Here is a 16,285-nt window from a genome sequence, read left to right as displayed (position 1 = left end):
ACTCGCTTTGATATGCAAGTGCTTTGGATTAGAAGCATTCTCCTGGAACGGATTATGCTCGTAATCCAAGGTTCCACTGTACAAAGCAGCCTTTGAGGTGGGCACCGAAACTTCCACATAGATTTGCAAATGTGTGCAACGAAACCTTCAGTTTTAACGTAAATTATTAGACAGGGTCCATACAGTTTAACAGTTCACGTTAAATCCGAGGGTTTCGTTGCACACATTTGCAACTATATGTGGAAGCCACAGTGCCCACGTCAAGGCTCCCTCCTCTGTATAGTGTGGTCCTAACTCTAAATTTTTGAGAGTCTCCATATTGGAGCATATATAGCAGTGGATAAATTAAGGGTGGCTTTGCCTGGAGGGAGCCCACTTCTCCATAAAAGCACAGGGAAGTTAGGACCGCAGTATACAGAGAACTCTCTGATTTAACGTGAACTGTTAGGCAGGGTCCATTTGGTTTTCTTGCAGGCTGGCTGGGAAATGTTTTTGTGGTGTGCGTTGCCCTTCCATGTGCACTTTACTGCAAAGACTAGTTATAAATTGGAGGGGTTGCCATCATTTTTTATACAGACTGTCTGAAAGTAGCAGTAAGGAAGACTGGCTGAACATATCAGTAGGGAAGCAAAAGAAAAGGCGAGTATGTGCGGCTGGGGAGGGCATCAGTTATTTGACCTGCATGGGGAAAGACCAGGTTCACTTGCATTCTTCGTAAATAAACCAACCTATACAGGTGACCATGTGGTTGCCATCATCCCTTGAAAATTGTGAATGTGAAAAGAAACCTCTAGGGTTGGGATTATGTGGGCAACAATGATAATCAAAAAGATTTATAAAAAAATGTATTTATGATGCAAAATGGTAGAAAAATTCATGACAATACAATATCACATAAAAGAAGAAAATGCAGGCATATAAATAACCAGAAGACACAATACAAAGTTCCCCTGTTCCGCATGGGGAACTTTGTATTGTGGCATTGTGTCTTCTGGTTATTTATATGCCTGCATTTTCTTATTTTATGTGATATTGTATTGTCATGAATTTTTCTACCATTTTGCATAATAAATTAATTTTTTATATATTTTTTTGATTATCATTGCTGCCCACATAATCCCAACCCCAGAGGTTTTCATATTCACACTTGCATTCTTTAACCTGGTTTAAAATACTTTAGCAGGTTGTTCAGCTTTGCTGAGGATTTTGGCCTTTGACCTTTGGCGTTCTTCACTTTCTCCTGCAATTTAATGGCAGGAATTTTGGGGGTGAGTTCTTTGTGCTTCCAGTCCGCCATTAGTTCTTTCTGTAGTTCCTCTGGAAGCTGAGAAAACACATTCATATCCACACTTTTAGGAAAAATGCTGTCGCTGGATTCTGCACAGTCCATGTCTCCTTCACAGGGCTGACTCGTTTGGTTGCTGCATGAGATGTAAGAGGAGGAACTGGCACAAGCGGTGTTCTCCCCACTCTTTCCATTATCACTGTCTATACATGAGCTGTGCTTTATCCAAAGTGGTGGGTCACCCAAGTCCATCGTGTTATGTAGACCTTGCCCTGGCAGTTCAGATACAGAAGAACTCTGTGGATGCCTAGAGCTGGCTTTCATAAAGAAACTCTGTATTCCTTTAGGACACGGTGATGGTCTTGTGGTTCTGCTGATTTTGTGTCCTGTTTCAGTCTGTGGGCTGGAGAGGATTTCCTTCCTAATGTCCTCAGGAAGCTGACTGAACACGTCCATATCTATGTGGTCAGGGAGAGACAGCGAAGAAGAGGGATCCGTTTCCACCAAACACAAGTTTGAAGGATCGTTGTCTTTGGGATCCTTCTCTGCCTTTGCTCCGGGGGCCTTATTTAGAAAAGGAGAAAATAAAACATATTGAGTTAGGCAGATTCTGATTTTGAAACATAAATGTGGTCAGTTTTGGGATTCCCAGACTACCAAACATGCCATACCATGTACTTTGTTTAATGGAACCCTTCTAGTATTGGAATTACAAAATAGGGGTATTAGAAAAATTATATATGACACTGGGGTCCCTGCTTAACCACTTAAGCCCCGGACCATTTTGCAGCTAAATGCCCAGGCCAGGTTTTGCAATTCGGCACTGCGTTGCTTTAACAGACAATTGCGCGGTCCTGCGACGTGGCTCCCAAACAAAATTGGTGTCCTTTTTTTCCCCACAAATAGAGCTTTCTTTTGGTGGTATTTGATCACCTCTGCGGTTTTTATTTTTTGCGCTATAAACAAAAATGGAACGACAATTTTGAAAAAAATACAATATTTTTTACTTTTTGCTGTAATAAATATCCCCCAAAAACATATATATAAAAAAAAAAATTTCCTCAGTTTAGGCCGATACGTATTCTTCTACCTATTTTTGGTAAAAAAAAATCGCAATAAGCGTTTATCGATTGGTTTGCGCAAAATTTATAGCGTTTACAAAATAGGGGATAGTTTTATTGCATTTTTATAAAAAAAAATTTCTTACTACTATTGGCGGCGATCAGCGATTTTTTTCGTGACTGCGACATTATGGCGGACACTTCGGACAATTTTGACACATTTTTGGGACCATTGTCATTTTCACAGCAAAAAATGCATTTAAATTGCATTGTTTATTGTGAAAATGACAGTTGCAGTTTGGGAGTTAACCACAGGGGGCGCTGTATGGGTTAGGGTTCACTTAGTGTGTGTTTACAACTGTAGGGGGGTGTGGCTGTAAGACTGACGTCATCGATCGAGTCTCCCTTATAAAAGGGATCACTCGATCGATACGCCGCCACAGTGAAGCACGGGGAAGCCGTGTTTACATACAGCTCTCCCCGTGCTTCAGCCTCGGGGAGCGATCGCGTCGGAGCGGCTATAAACTAATAGCCGCGCCGTCGTCCCGGATCGCTCCCCCAGGGAACCCGCCCGCCGCACGCAGCGCGGGGGGTCCCGATCGGACCCCCACCCGCTAGAAGGCAAGGACGTATAATAGGATTTTTATAACAGCTTACCTGTAAAATCCTTTTCTTGAAGTACATCACGGGACACAGAGAAGCATAGTAATTACTATGTGGGTTATAGAGAGTACCTTCAGGTGTGGACACTGGCACGCCCTTAAGGCAAGAAGTTCCCTCCCCTATATAACCCCTCCCATACCGGGAGTGCCTCAGTTTTGTAGCAAGCAATAAGTGTCCCAAATACCCCAAAAAGAGGGGCGGGTGCTCTGTGTCCCGTGATGTACTTCAAGAAAAGGATTTTACAGGTAAGCTGTTATAAAAATCCTATTTTCTTTATCGTACATCACGGGACACAGAGAAGCATAGTAATTACTATGTGGGACGTCCTAAAGCAATGCTATGAGGGGAGGGAGACCCCAAGAAATAAGCCGGGCGGCATCAGACATGAGGAATCAAACTGCAGCCTGCAGCACACTGCGCCCAAAGGCGCTCTCCTCATTCTTTCTTATGTCCAATTGATAAAACTTAGTGAAAGTATGGACAGACGACCATGTCGCGGCCTTGCAGACTTGAGCCATGGAGGCTTGATGATGCACTGCCCAGGAAGTACCCACCGCTCTAGTGGAATGTGCTTTAACCATAAACGGGGGAACCTTTCCCCTCAAGCCATAGGCTTGAGTAATGACCTGCCGAATCCATTTGGAGATAGTGGACTTCGACGCTGCCTGCCCACATCTGGGACCTTCTGGCAGGATAAACAATGTATCAGTTTTCCGGACCTGAGCAGTAGCCTTAAGATAGATCTTAACTGCTCTTAATACGTCTAGCGTATGTAAAGACTTCTCCCTTGCAGAACTAGGTTCTGAGAAAAAAGACGGGAGAACAAGATCCTGATTCAAATGAAATTTTGAAACAACTTTAGGTAGGAAAGCCGGGTGGGGCCGTAGGACCACTCTATCCTTATGGAATATAAGGTACGGTTCCTTACAAGACAAGGCCGCCAACTCCGAAACCCTCCTGGCGGAGGTTATGGCTACCAAAAATATCACCTTCCTGGTCAGAAGGACCAAAGGAATATGAGCCAAGGGCTCAAATGGTTGTTTCTGTAAGACAGAAAGGACCAGATTCAGATCCCATGGACACAAGGGAATCTTGACTGGTGGACTAAGCCGGATCACACCTTGCAAAAAGGTTTTGATCAGGGAATGTGTAGCTAGTGGCCTTTGGAAAAAAATCGATAAGGCCGAGATCTGGCCCTTAATGGTGCTTAGGGCCAACTTCATGTCTGCCCCTAACTGCAGAAACTCCAGAATTCTGCCAATGAGATACCTCCGGGGATGCCAACCCCTGGTCTCGCACCAGGCCACATAAGATTTCCAAACTCGGTAATAGATAAGTCTGGATGCCGGTTTTCTGGCATTAATCAAAGTAGATGCCACCGCATTAGAGAGACCCCTTTTCTTTAAGATATGGGACTCAATAGCCAAACCGTCAAATTGAGAGACGGTAAGGAAGGATGGAATATTGGCCCCTGGGACAATAGGTCCGGCCGAAGCGGAAGGGACCACGGTTGCCCCACGGACATCCTTACAATGTCCGCGAACCAGGCCCTTCTGGGCCACGCTGGAGCCACCAGAATCACTGGTCTTCCTTCCGACTTTACCCTGCGAAGAAGACGGGGTAATAATTGCAGCGGAGGAAACGCACACATTAGGGAGAACTGGTCCCATGGGAACACCAGTGCATCCGTGCCGTAAGCAAGTGGATCCCTTGTCCGGGACAGAAAGTTGCCCACCCTTGCATTGAACCTCGATGCAAAGAGATCGACATCTGGTGTTCCCCACCTCTGACAAATGCTCTGGAAGATGTCGGGGTGAAGAGTCCATTCCCCTGGAAGCACCTGTTGGCGGCTTAGATAGTCTGCTCGTCAATTGTCTATTCCCGGAATGAACACTGCAGATATGCATGGGACATATTTCTCTGCCCAGGTCAGGATTCGATTCACCTCTCTTTGGGCTGCACGACTTCTTGTGCCCCCCTGGTGATTTATGTATGCCACGGCAGTGACATTGTCTGATTGAACCCTGACCGGAAGACCCTTCAACCTGTCTGACCAAGCTGACAGGGCTAGATCGACTGCTCGAATTTCCAGCAGATTTATGGGTAGAGACCTCTTGGAGGCTGACCATTTCCCCTAGAGAGACAAACCTCCCAGGACTGCACCCCAGCCTAGCAGACTGGCGTCCGTGGTCACAACCTGCCATGTCACGGGAACAAAGGACTTCCCCTTTAGCAGGTTCCGGGGAACCAGCCACCAACAAAGGCTCTGCCGGACTGACCGGGAGAGAGACATAGGGAGATCCAAGACCTAAACCTTTTTGTTCCAAGCGGACAGAATGGCATGTTGAAGCTCCCTTGAGTGGAACTGCGCAAATGGAACGGCCTCGAACGAGGCTACCATCTTTCCCAGTAACCTCATACAGAGGCGAATGGGAGGCTGACGCTTTGCTTTGACTAGTTGAACTAGTTCTCTTAAAGCCTCGAACTTCCTTTGGGGCAGGAAGACCCTTTTTAGCTTTGTGTCTATGAGTAGACCCAAATATTCGAGCCTTTGCACAGGCATTAAGGCTGACTTGTCCAGGTTGAGAACCCAACCCATGGATTCCAGAAATTTTACGGTTCTGTGTACCGCTGAGTTTAGATCGGCCACTGACCGGTCTACTACCAATAGGTCGTCTAGATAGGCTACTATGGATATGCCTTGAGACCTTAGATAGGCTAACAGTGGAGCCAATACTTTTCGTGAAAACACGAGGAGCGGTGGCCAGACGAAAAGGTAAGGCCACGAACTGGAAGTGGCGCTGATTTACCGCGAAGCGAAGCAGCTTCTGATGGTCGAGAAAGATAGGAACGTGCTAGTATGCGTCCTTTATATCGATGGACGCTAGTAGTTCCCCTCCTTGCAGGGAGGCCACCACTGACCTGATCGATTCCATCCGGAATGATTGGACCTTTAGGAACTTGTTTAAGGCCTTGAGGTCCAGGATGGGTCTTACATCCCCGTTTGGTTTGGGGACGGTGAAGAGATTGGAATAAAACCCCAAACCTTGTTCTTCCACTGGCAGTTCTCTGATTACCCCTTGGGATAACAGATGATCTAAGGCCAATGCTAAGGACCTTCTTTTGCCGAGGTCCTTTGGGACGTTCGAGGTTAAGAAGCGCGGTGGAGGAAATTCGCTCAACTCCAGCTTGTAGCCCCCGGAGACCGTAGAGAGGACCCACCTGTCTTGGATCCTGTCTAGCCAAGCCTCCGCAAACAGCTGAAACCTTCCCCCCACCCGGCTGAGTGGGGGAGAACCTTCATAATGCTGACTTAGTTGCTGGCTTGGCCTGTGGCTTACGGTTCCAAGGCTTTTTGGAAGCCTGAGGCTGGCCCTGTGGCTTCCCACCTGCATTGAATCGTCCAGGAGGCCGTCGGAACTGCCTGGTACCGGAAGTACTAGGGATAGGAGAGGAGGATCTCTTAAAGGAGGGGGAACCCCTAAACCTTTTCTTTACTGGCAACAGTGTACTTTTGCCACTGGAAATTTTCTGAATATAAGCATCCAGATCTTCCCCAAACAAACGCTCTCCATGAAAGGGAAACCCCGCCAGTAATTTTTTACACGGGGCTTCAGCAGACCAGTTCTTCAGCCAGAGTAATCTGCGCATATGAACTAGCGAGAGAGTGAGACGTGAGGACTGCTGAATGGAGTCCTTAATAGCATCTATGGCAAAACATAATGCTCTGGGAAACTCAGCCAAATTCTGGGCCTGTTGTGCCGGCAATTCCTTTAAGACCCCTTTAAACTGGTCTTTCAAGGCCTGGCAAATCCCAATAGCCGCAATTGCAGGCTGGGTTATTCCTCTCGCCGAAGCAAAAGAGGTTTTTAATAAAGTCTCTAATCTCTTGTCTGTCGGATCTTTGAATACCAGAACGTTGTCTACTGGACAGGTCAAAGATTTGTTTACGCAGGACACAGCTGCGTCAACCTTGGGGATGCCCCATTTTTTAGTGAATTGTTCCTCCATGGGGTATAAAACCGAAAACTTCTTAGGAGGAAGAAAATATCTATCTGGATGTTCCCAATCCTTGTAGATAAGCCCTTCCAGCAGGGGGTGAACCGGGAAGGAATAATTAGCTTGAGGAGCTTTTAAGGAGCCTAAAGATGAGACTGCACTTGAAGCTGGCTCTAAAAGTGGCAACTTGAAGGCCGAACGGACCATCTCAGTGAGGGACTGGACCAACAATTTTTCGGATTGCGACGCCGAAAAGGGTTCTCCCAAAGTGGAATCCTCAGAGTCCACTACTTCCAGCTGACCTTCTGCCAGATCTCCAGAGGGTAAATCAACCTCTTCTGAGGATGCATGCCCCAAATCGAGGGACTCCTCAGAGGGAGAGGGGGACCTTGTGCGTTTTTCCCTTGAGAGAGAGGATGCAATCAAGGTCGCTAATCTCTGCTCCAGACCCCCCATAGCTGAGGCCAGAGCCTCCTGTGTCACAAAAACTGGAGCAGGTGGGACAAGGGCAGAACAGGCATCTGACAGCCCTGATGGTTCACCCTGGGCCTCCTCCAATTTATCAGGAGCAGCCGCAGGAGCATGCCCGAGATCCTCTGAGCCAGATGGCGATCCCTTTGCTTTTTTGCTTCTAGTCCCTGAGCCTTTAGCCATGATAAAGCTGAGGTACTCACAATAGTTGCAACTACTTGCGAACCTATAGACCAGCACTGACGCTGCTATTTGATGGTTGGCAAGGTGCCGAGCCCACTATGCGCCTTAAGCAGATGTCACTGTCCACCACCAGTACTAAATACTGAAAGTATGTGCACAAGATCTCTGTGTCCACCGTCAGCCAGAACCAGTTAGGTGGACTGGAGCATATAAGGACTAGGTGTAATCACCTGACCTGCTCTGTCCTGTAATCTCAAGTCTCATAGAGAACAGCTGAGATAGACCCCCTGCGCGCATGCGCACGCGCGCGCCGCTGTTAGGCGTGCACCACGAGGCTACGCGCGCACACGTAGCCGCACGCGCGCACATGTCGTCACACGCATCTCACGGAGCACGCCACGCACATTCGTGCGCACTGAAGCAGCGTACAAAAAATTCATTTGTGCGCGCGCGTGCGCCTAAGACACATCAATGTCGCGCGCGCATGACGCTACGCGCTCATGCATGAGGATGGAACACCACAGCTCCATGTGAGGACCAGGTAAGCCAAGTGAAGCCAAACATTTTGGACAACTTTTTTCTGCTTTAACCTGCACAGGAGGGGCTAACTACCTGACTAGAGATACCCCTCCTCCCCACAACACACAGGACCATATAGGAGAAGCACAGACAGATAGCTTTAGGCAAACATAATGGCTCAAATAAAGGAAGGTTACTCCTAGGACCAAGTCCTGAAGCACCTTCACTTACCTGATCCAACGCTGCAGGACTCTGCAAAAACAGACAGTCCAATCTTCACCCATCACGGAGAGCAGCGTCTATAGACCTTCAGGGACCGGGGTCCATGGACAGGAACACCACACCCCTGGACCCATATCGCACCCTGTCAGTAAACTTTTGGTATTAGGAAATTGACCAAAGTACTGAATAACCAGGATCCAGCTCTCAAAGAGAAGCATTACAGGCCAAACCCCGTTCTTCTTAACCGGGGCCCGGGTACCGTCCACTTTGGCTCAGAAGCACTTTGGACGGATCCGGATTTCATGGAGGCTTTTTACATCCAATATGGATCCCTCCAGTGGAGTTCCTTGGAGCACATGTTCACTCGTGACCAACACCTTAGACACTGGCAAAAAACTGAGGCACTCCCGGTATGGGAGGGGTTATATAGGGGAGGGAACTTCTTGCCTTAAGGGCGTGCCAGTGTCCACACCTGAAGGTACTCTCTATAACCCACATAGTAATTACTATGCTTCTCTGTGTCCCGTGATGTACGATAAAGAAATATACGTCTTTCTGCCTGTCCGTGCCATTTTGCGGACGTAAATAGTCGTGCGGCGGGCGTTAAGTGGTTAACCACTTCCCGCCCGGTCAATAGCATATGGACGTCCGGGAAGTGGTTCTGTTATCCTGACTGGACACAGGATAACATGCCGGCGCGCGCCCGCGAGGGCACGCAGCACGGCGATCGCGAGTTCGGCGTGTCAGTCTGACACGCCGCATCTCCAATCGTGATAAGCCACCTCTTCTTACCACATGATTAGCTGTAACCAATCACAGCTAATCATCGCATGAACCAGGAAGTGCCGATAAATGTCATTCCTTGGTTCGAGCCGATCGGAGGCTCTCCCTTTTGTGGGGGGGGTCTGTGCTGATAATCAGCACATTGATTATCAGCACGATGTCAACAGTGCGTATGCACATATTGTCTGAGGCATTATCCAAGATCAGCAAAGTGCGGAGGGAGAATGTAATCATCATATTCTGGCTCGCTGTCTCTGCGCATGTGCAAGACATCACTGATCCCGTCACAGGCGGAAGATGATCTGCAATATTCGACAGAACACTGCGCGTTGCTGATCGTCGGATAATGACTCCGGCGATCTGCACATGCGCAGTGTTGATGTCATGCCAGCTGATCAAGAGATCAATTGGTGTGATGTTATGTCCTGCGCATGCGCAGATCGTCAAAGGCATTATCCGACGAGATGCACTAATCTACAGAACAACGGGACATCCAGATCGCTTATCTTTTACTAAATAAAGCATTGTGACGGACTGTTATCAGACTTCAGCTCTCACTTTGAGTTTTATGCTTACAAGGTGTACAGGAACCTGAGATGTTGAGGCTGTTGTAGGGTCCAGAGCTGAACCTGCAACCTATGTGGTGTCTGGCTGTAGCTCTTCTCGCTGTGCAACCTGAGATGCTGGACAACTTCCTATCTGATCTCTTAGGACAGTCTCGCCTTGCCTCTTGTTTCTCGTGAACCTTGAACTCTTTGCTCCTCCCATGAACTTCCCGACTAAAGCCATTTCTCTGAACTTCCTGTTTGCCAGATTATTGTGCTCTCTCTAGCACAGCCCTCAAAATGTGCACTCGCCTCCTCGCATTTGGCGATGGAATTTATGTGCAGTGCGAGTGAGGAGCAGGGGTGGACCAGTCTGACAGCTTCCTGGCTGATCGCTTCTGGCAGAAGCAGTGCAGGCTTTTTTTTTTCCCACAGGACATCAGAGCGGCCAGAGGGGGATTCCCTGATCGATACCGCAACCCCCCACCGCTCTGATGTCCTGTACAGAAGCCTGCACTGCTTCAGCTGGAGGACACAGAGCGTCAGGACGGACGGACTGGGGCCACTTTGAGGGGAGGCTTCAGCGCTCCCCTCCCTCTCTCCTCCTCTGTGTGTCACGGAGATACAGGCTGTGTTGCAGAGCCGGGTCTGTGTTCAGCGGCACTGTAGTAAGGTCCTGCCCCCCTAGACCAGCTCTTGTGATAGTAGATTAAATCAGTGTTCAGTCTATCGCACAAGCCAGTCTAGGGGGGCGGGACCTTACTACAGTGCTGCCGAACACAGACCTGGCTCCATGACACACACCATGGTGAGTGCTTCACTTCTCTTATATTATATTAGCCAAGTTGCCTGGTCCATGTGCGTACCAATGTGTCTCTGATGTGTTTTGTCACCTGGACTTGGCTTAACCTGCATCTCCATTGATGGGCACAGTGAGCAGTATTTATGGGCGCAGTATTTAAAGGGACAGTGAGCAGTATTTATGGGCACAGTGTGGCTACGTTTATGGGCACAGGGTGGCTACGTTTATGGGTACAGCGTGGCTACGTTTATGGGCACAGCGTGGCTACGTTTATGGGCACAGTGGGCAACATTTGTGGGCACAGTGGGCAACATTTGTGGGCACAGTGAGCAGCATTTATGGGCACAGTGAGCAGCATTTATGGGCACAGTGTGGCTACGTTTATGGGCACAGTGGGCAGCGATTGTGGGCAGCATTTGTGGGCACGGTGACTCCATTTGATGGGTACAGAAAGTCTTCATTTGATGGGAACAGTGAGGCTTCAATGATGGGCACAGTGTGGCTGCATTCATGGAAACTAAAGTTGCATTTAATGGCTAATGTGAGGCTGCACTGATGGTTACTGATATGCTTTATGTTAATATTGTTGTTAATATTTATTTTTGTAACTTCATTCTGCATAAAACATTTAACAATGTAATTTCATGAAATCATTTATGAGGGTGTGTTTAGGGGCGGACTTAGGGGCAGGGCAGGGGAGGGGTTGGGTGGCGAGTAACTTTCAAGGCCTGGCTAGTGGCTCGTGACTTCAAATTTTGAGCCCTGCTCTAGCATACATCTTTTTCCCTTGCATACATGCAGTTCTCCTTACCACCACTTGTTGCTGACCTTTGGCTTGTTCCTTGACTACACATCTGCTTGATCCCAAACTGCAATCACTTGTTACTGAACTTTGGTTCCGACTACAATTCTGCTTGATCGCTACCTGCTATATCTGCTACTGGACCACGGCTTGCTCACCTACTGGTGAAGCGATCCCGAGGACTGTGACCTGGTACTAATATGAAGCAAAATCTATCTCCACCATCAGAAGCTCTGGTTAAGATTGGTTAGTACTTATAACCAAACTGATAAGAGGCATGGAGGAGCTCAGCTATGAGGAAAGATTAGCAGGGGTGTCAAACTGGCGGCCCTCCAGCTGTTCCGAAACTACAAGTCCCATCATGCCTCTGCCTGTGAGAGTCATGCTTGTAACTGTTAGCCTTGCAATGCCTCATGGGACTTGTAGTTTTGCAACAGCTGGAGGGCCGCCAGTTTGACACCCCTGGATTAGAGGAACTGAATTTATTCTCTCTTGAGAAAAGGAGATTAAGGGGGGATATAATCAACATGTACAAATATATAAGAGGTCCATACAGTGAACTTGGTGTTGAGTTATTCACTTTACGGTCAACACTGAGGACAAGGGGGCACCCTTTACATCTAGAGGAAAAAAGATTTCATCTCCAAATACGGAAATGTTTCTTCACAGTAAGAGCTGTGAAAATGTGGAACAGACTCCCTCCAGAGGTGGTTCTGGCCAGCTCAGTAGATTGCTTTAAGAACGGTCTGGATTCTTTCCTAAATGTACAGAATATTACTGGGTACTAACATTTATAGGTAAAGTTGATCCAGGGTAAATCCGATTGCCTCTCGGGGGATCAGGAAGGATTTTTTTCCCCTGCTGTAGCAAATTGGATCATGCTCTGCTGTTTTTTTTTGCCTTCCTCTGGATCAACTGTGGGTATAGAATTGGGTGTATGTGATTGTATGATATTATTATTGTTTTATTTCTTGTGGTTGAACTTGATGGACTTGTATCTTTTTTCAACCTGACTACCTATGTAACTATGGGCCAGATTCACAGCTGAGATACGATGGAGTATCTCAGATATGCCGTCGTATCTCTCAGAGTATCTATGCGGCTGATTCATAGAATCAGTTACGCATAGATAGCTCTAAGATCCGACAGGTGTAATTGTTTTACACTGTCGGATCTTAGGATGCAATACCGCGGCCGCTGCTGGGGGAAGTTCGCGTCGTAAACCAGCGCCGGGTATGCAAATTAGGAGTTACGGCGATTCCCGACAGATTTTCCCCTTCGCTACGTCGCCGCTAGTCTAGTTTCCCGTCGCAAAGTTAGTCGTTTTTTTTTGGTGCCCTAACTTTAGTCAGCAATCGTATTGCTGTCTAAAGTATGGCCGTCGTTCCCGCGTCGAAATTTAAAATTTAACGTCGTTTGCGTAACACGTCCGGGAATACGGAAGTACGCTACGCGCGTCGCTGTTCGAAAAAATGACGTCACGGCGCGCAAAGCACGACGGGAATTGCGAAACTGAGCATGCGCAGTAGGTCCGGCGCGGGAGCGCGCCTAATTTAAATGGCACACGCCCATTTGAATTGGCCCGCCTTGCGCCGGAGGCCGCCGGCGTAGTTTTCATCGCAAGTGCTTTGTGAATCAGGCACTTGCGATGAAAACTTGCGGCGGTGCAACGTATCTGCGATCCATTACGCTGCCGCACTTCTACCTGAATCTGGCGGCCGTCCAGCCAGCCTTCTGAATCTGTTTGCTCAGAAGGAGGAAATGAAGAGGACAGGTCATGTGACCGTGAAGGGGGAGGAGCTGGAGAAGGTCTCCTCTGCCTGATGTCGTAAAAGGTGCTGGACTGCTGGAAAGGTAAGTGATACTATGCCAGCCTACCAGTGTTTTTTTTTTTTTTTTTTGCCTGCCAATGTGTTTTTATTTAATTTTATTTATTTAATTTTATTGTATATTGGCTGCCAATGTATTTTTTTTTTGCATCTTGCCTGTCATTTTTTTTCTGTATCTTGGCTGCCAAAGTATTTTTTTGTATTTTGCCTGTCAATGTATTTTTTTTTTATCTTGCCTGTCAATTTTCTTTTTTCTATATCTTGTCTACCAATGTTTTTTTTTTTATCATGCCTGTCAATAATAAACTATTCATAATAAAAGCATTCTGAGTCTTAGTGACCCCTTTCACACTGGGGCAGTGTGAGCGCTAACAGTAGAGTGCTGCTAGTTTAAGCGGCGCTTTACCGCTGTTAGGCTACTTTCACACTGAGGCGCCGGCGGTAAAACGCCGCTATTTTTAGCATTTAGCATTTTTGCTGCGCTTTTGGTCGCTTTTAACCCCCGCCAGCGGCCGAATAAAGGGTTCAAAGTGCCACTCCTGAGGTGCTTTGCAGGCACTTTGGCAGCGCTGCCCATTGATTTCAATGGGCAGGGACGCTCCTACAGTGCCTCAAAGAGGCTTGCAAGACTTTTTTTACTGTCCTGCCAACGCACCGCTCCAGTGTGAAAGCACTCGGGCTTTCACATTGGAGTGAAGGGAGCGGCTCTTTCAGGGCGCTTTGCAGGCGCAATTTGTAGCACTATAGCTCCTGCAAAATGCCTCAGTGTGAAAGTAGCCTTATAGCAGCCCTTTGGCGCCACTAGCAGGTACTTTTAACCCCCCAGAAGGGGTTAAAAGCGTCTGCTTTTTAACGCTGCTTTCAAAGTGCTTTTATGGTGCTTTGAAAGCGGTACCCAATAATTTTAATGGGCAGGGGTGGTAGAGGAGCAGTGTATACACCGCTCACGTACCTCCCCAAGGATGCTGCTTGCAGGACTTTTTTTCCCATCCTGCAAGTGCACCACTTCAGTGTGAAAACACAGAAGATGCAGTTTACAGGCGCTATTTTTAGCGAAAAAACGCCTGTAAATTGCTTCAGTATGAAAGAGATTTTACACAATGTGAGTGATGCTGAACAAAGTTTGAAGGACCCCTTTCACACCTAGACCGCCCCGTGGTAGCGTTAAAGCGCTGCTTGTTTTAGCGGTGCTTTACCGGCACTGCAGCGCCACTTTGCGGGCGGTAGCGGGGCGCTTTTAACCCCAAAGAAGGGGTTAAAAGCACCCAAAAAGCGGCGCTGCCGAATCGCTTTGCTGGCGCTTCGTAAGAGCTGCCCATTCATTTAAATGGGCAGGGCGTTTTTGGAGTAGTGTATCCAAACCATCCCAAAGATGATGGTAGCAGGACTTTTTTCCCATCCTGCAAGCGGATCGCCACAGTGTGAAAGCATACTGGGGAGGCTTGAGAGGCACCTTTCAGGCACTATTTTTAGCACCTCAGTGTGAAAGAAGTCAAAGTGATGGCATCAGTTAGACATTGTGTGAACAGTTCTTGTGCCCAAAAGGTGTCCTGAATTGAGCCCACGTTCACATTGGGCCGATTTGACATGTCAAATCGCATGCCAAATTGGAGGGTATTGCCGGCAATAGTACTGTCTGAATCAGTGCGACGCCGACTTTGCGTAGTTCCTGTACTACTTTTGCCGACTTCAGGGGCGATTTGAATAGACATCTGTGCATGAACCCGCACTGATGTCTGTCAAATTGCCCCCCCCCCCCTTCAATGTCGGACTGCATTACCGCACGATTTCAAACCAGCAATGCAGTCCGACTTCGGGACACCTTTTGGGTATATATATATATAGATACCCCCCCTTCCCAGGGCTGTCTTTAACGTAGGGCATTAGATCATATTAGATTGTATTAGATCCGCAGTCAGTTACAGTGACTGAAGCAGGCTAAATATAACTAAAATACATAGAGAAACCGGTTGCCATTATCGGTAATTCGTTTTTTTTTTTAAAATGGGCTGCTCAGCTTAGAATGCCTGGGCCTATTTTTTGTCCCAGTCCGGGCCTGCCCGATAACCACGTAGTCATCACGGCACCCAGTCTAAAGCGTTTGTCCTCTTACCTTTATGATCTGACTGGCCTCCGTTGATGATCCTTTCTTTTGAGTTAGGTAAAACCCAATTGAGTTTCGTGATGAGTTTGAAGACTGAGCAGGCTTGAGGTTGGAAAAGCAGACATTTAGAAGGGTGAGGTGAAAGGGTGACTTAACATCAATCATCTTCTCAAAAAGCTTCATAAGTAGTTCCATCAGAACGGAGAAAGAACTCTCTACCCAAAGAAAAGAAAAAAAAAACATTAAACCAAAACTTAAAGCTAATAAATGAAAGAGATGAACAAGAAGAGGAAAGGAGGTCATTATGTCCCTGTCCAGCAATCCATTCATTTCAAGACTTCCTCATACAGATCCGGCAGTAGTCTCAGACGATCCCCAAATCTTTGGCAACCCACTGACATACAGGCCAGAGTGCTGGCTGAAGGAATGGGACTTGACACATGACTTGCAGATGAACTGATTGAAGGACTGAGGTCATATTGGTAAAAAAAAAAAATTGTTAGGTCCATCGTAACCCCCTAATGTTGTTGCGTTCCCCCCTAAATATTTGCTGGGTATGGCTCTAGCACATAGCATATGGAATACCGACTAATGAATTCTAAAGACCCTCCGTTCTGATCAGCAGGGAATCTGCTTGCTGATCAGAGCAGAGTGGGGCAGATGACAGGTCCGTGTCCGCTCAGTTTATGCAGAGCAGACACAGACAGAGCCCGCTCTGCTCTATGGGTGTCCAGGAGTAAATGGACTCCATTGTCTGTCTAAATCCGGATGCCGCTGATCCAGTCTGCCAAAATGCAAGAGCATCCGACCGACCGACGCATACATTGCGTCACGAGATGCCGAAAGAAGCCGAACGTCGGTGCGGCTCTATACCGCGCCTGCGCACCGACGTTCGGCTTCTTTCGGCATCTCGTGACGCGCTGTATGCATCGGTCGGATGCCTGTCACTCAATTAGGAACGCCCAGCCCCCCGACCATCATACCCGGAAGCGGCGGTGAGAACACATATAGGAAACG

The 16,285-nt window shown here is 47.7% G+C and overlaps 1 protein-coding gene across 2 annotated transcripts in view; it reads right to left on the bottom strand.

The window, feature by feature from the left end:
- Window positions 1-1,085: 1,085 nt before the first annotated feature.
- Window positions 1,086-16,285, bottom strand: part of POLI (DNA polymerase iota) — a 62,491-nt gene continuing 47,291 nt past the window's right edge. Inside the window, exons 9-10 of one of the 2 annotated variants that reach the window (XM_040337144.1) lie at window positions 15,278-15,483; window positions 1,086-1,849 (exon numbers count right to left, since the gene is read on the bottom strand). In XM_040337144.1, coding sequence (XP_040193078.1) covers window positions 1,157-1,849; window positions 15,278-15,483 — 899 coding nt within the window. In that variant the 3' untranslated portion in view covers window positions 1,086-1,156. The remainder of the gene's footprint in view (window positions 1,850-15,277; window positions 15,484-16,285) is intronic. The other variant, XM_040337155.1, reaches the window with a different exon arrangement.

The sequence above is a fragment of the Rana temporaria genome, chromosome 1 (assembly GCF_905171775.1).
Source record: "Rana temporaria chromosome 1, aRanTem1.1, whole genome shotgun sequence".
Classification (NCBI taxonomy): Eukaryota; Metazoa; Chordata; class Amphibia; order Anura; family Ranidae; genus Rana; species Rana temporaria.
This window is presented reverse-complemented; position numbering and strand designations above follow the sequence as displayed.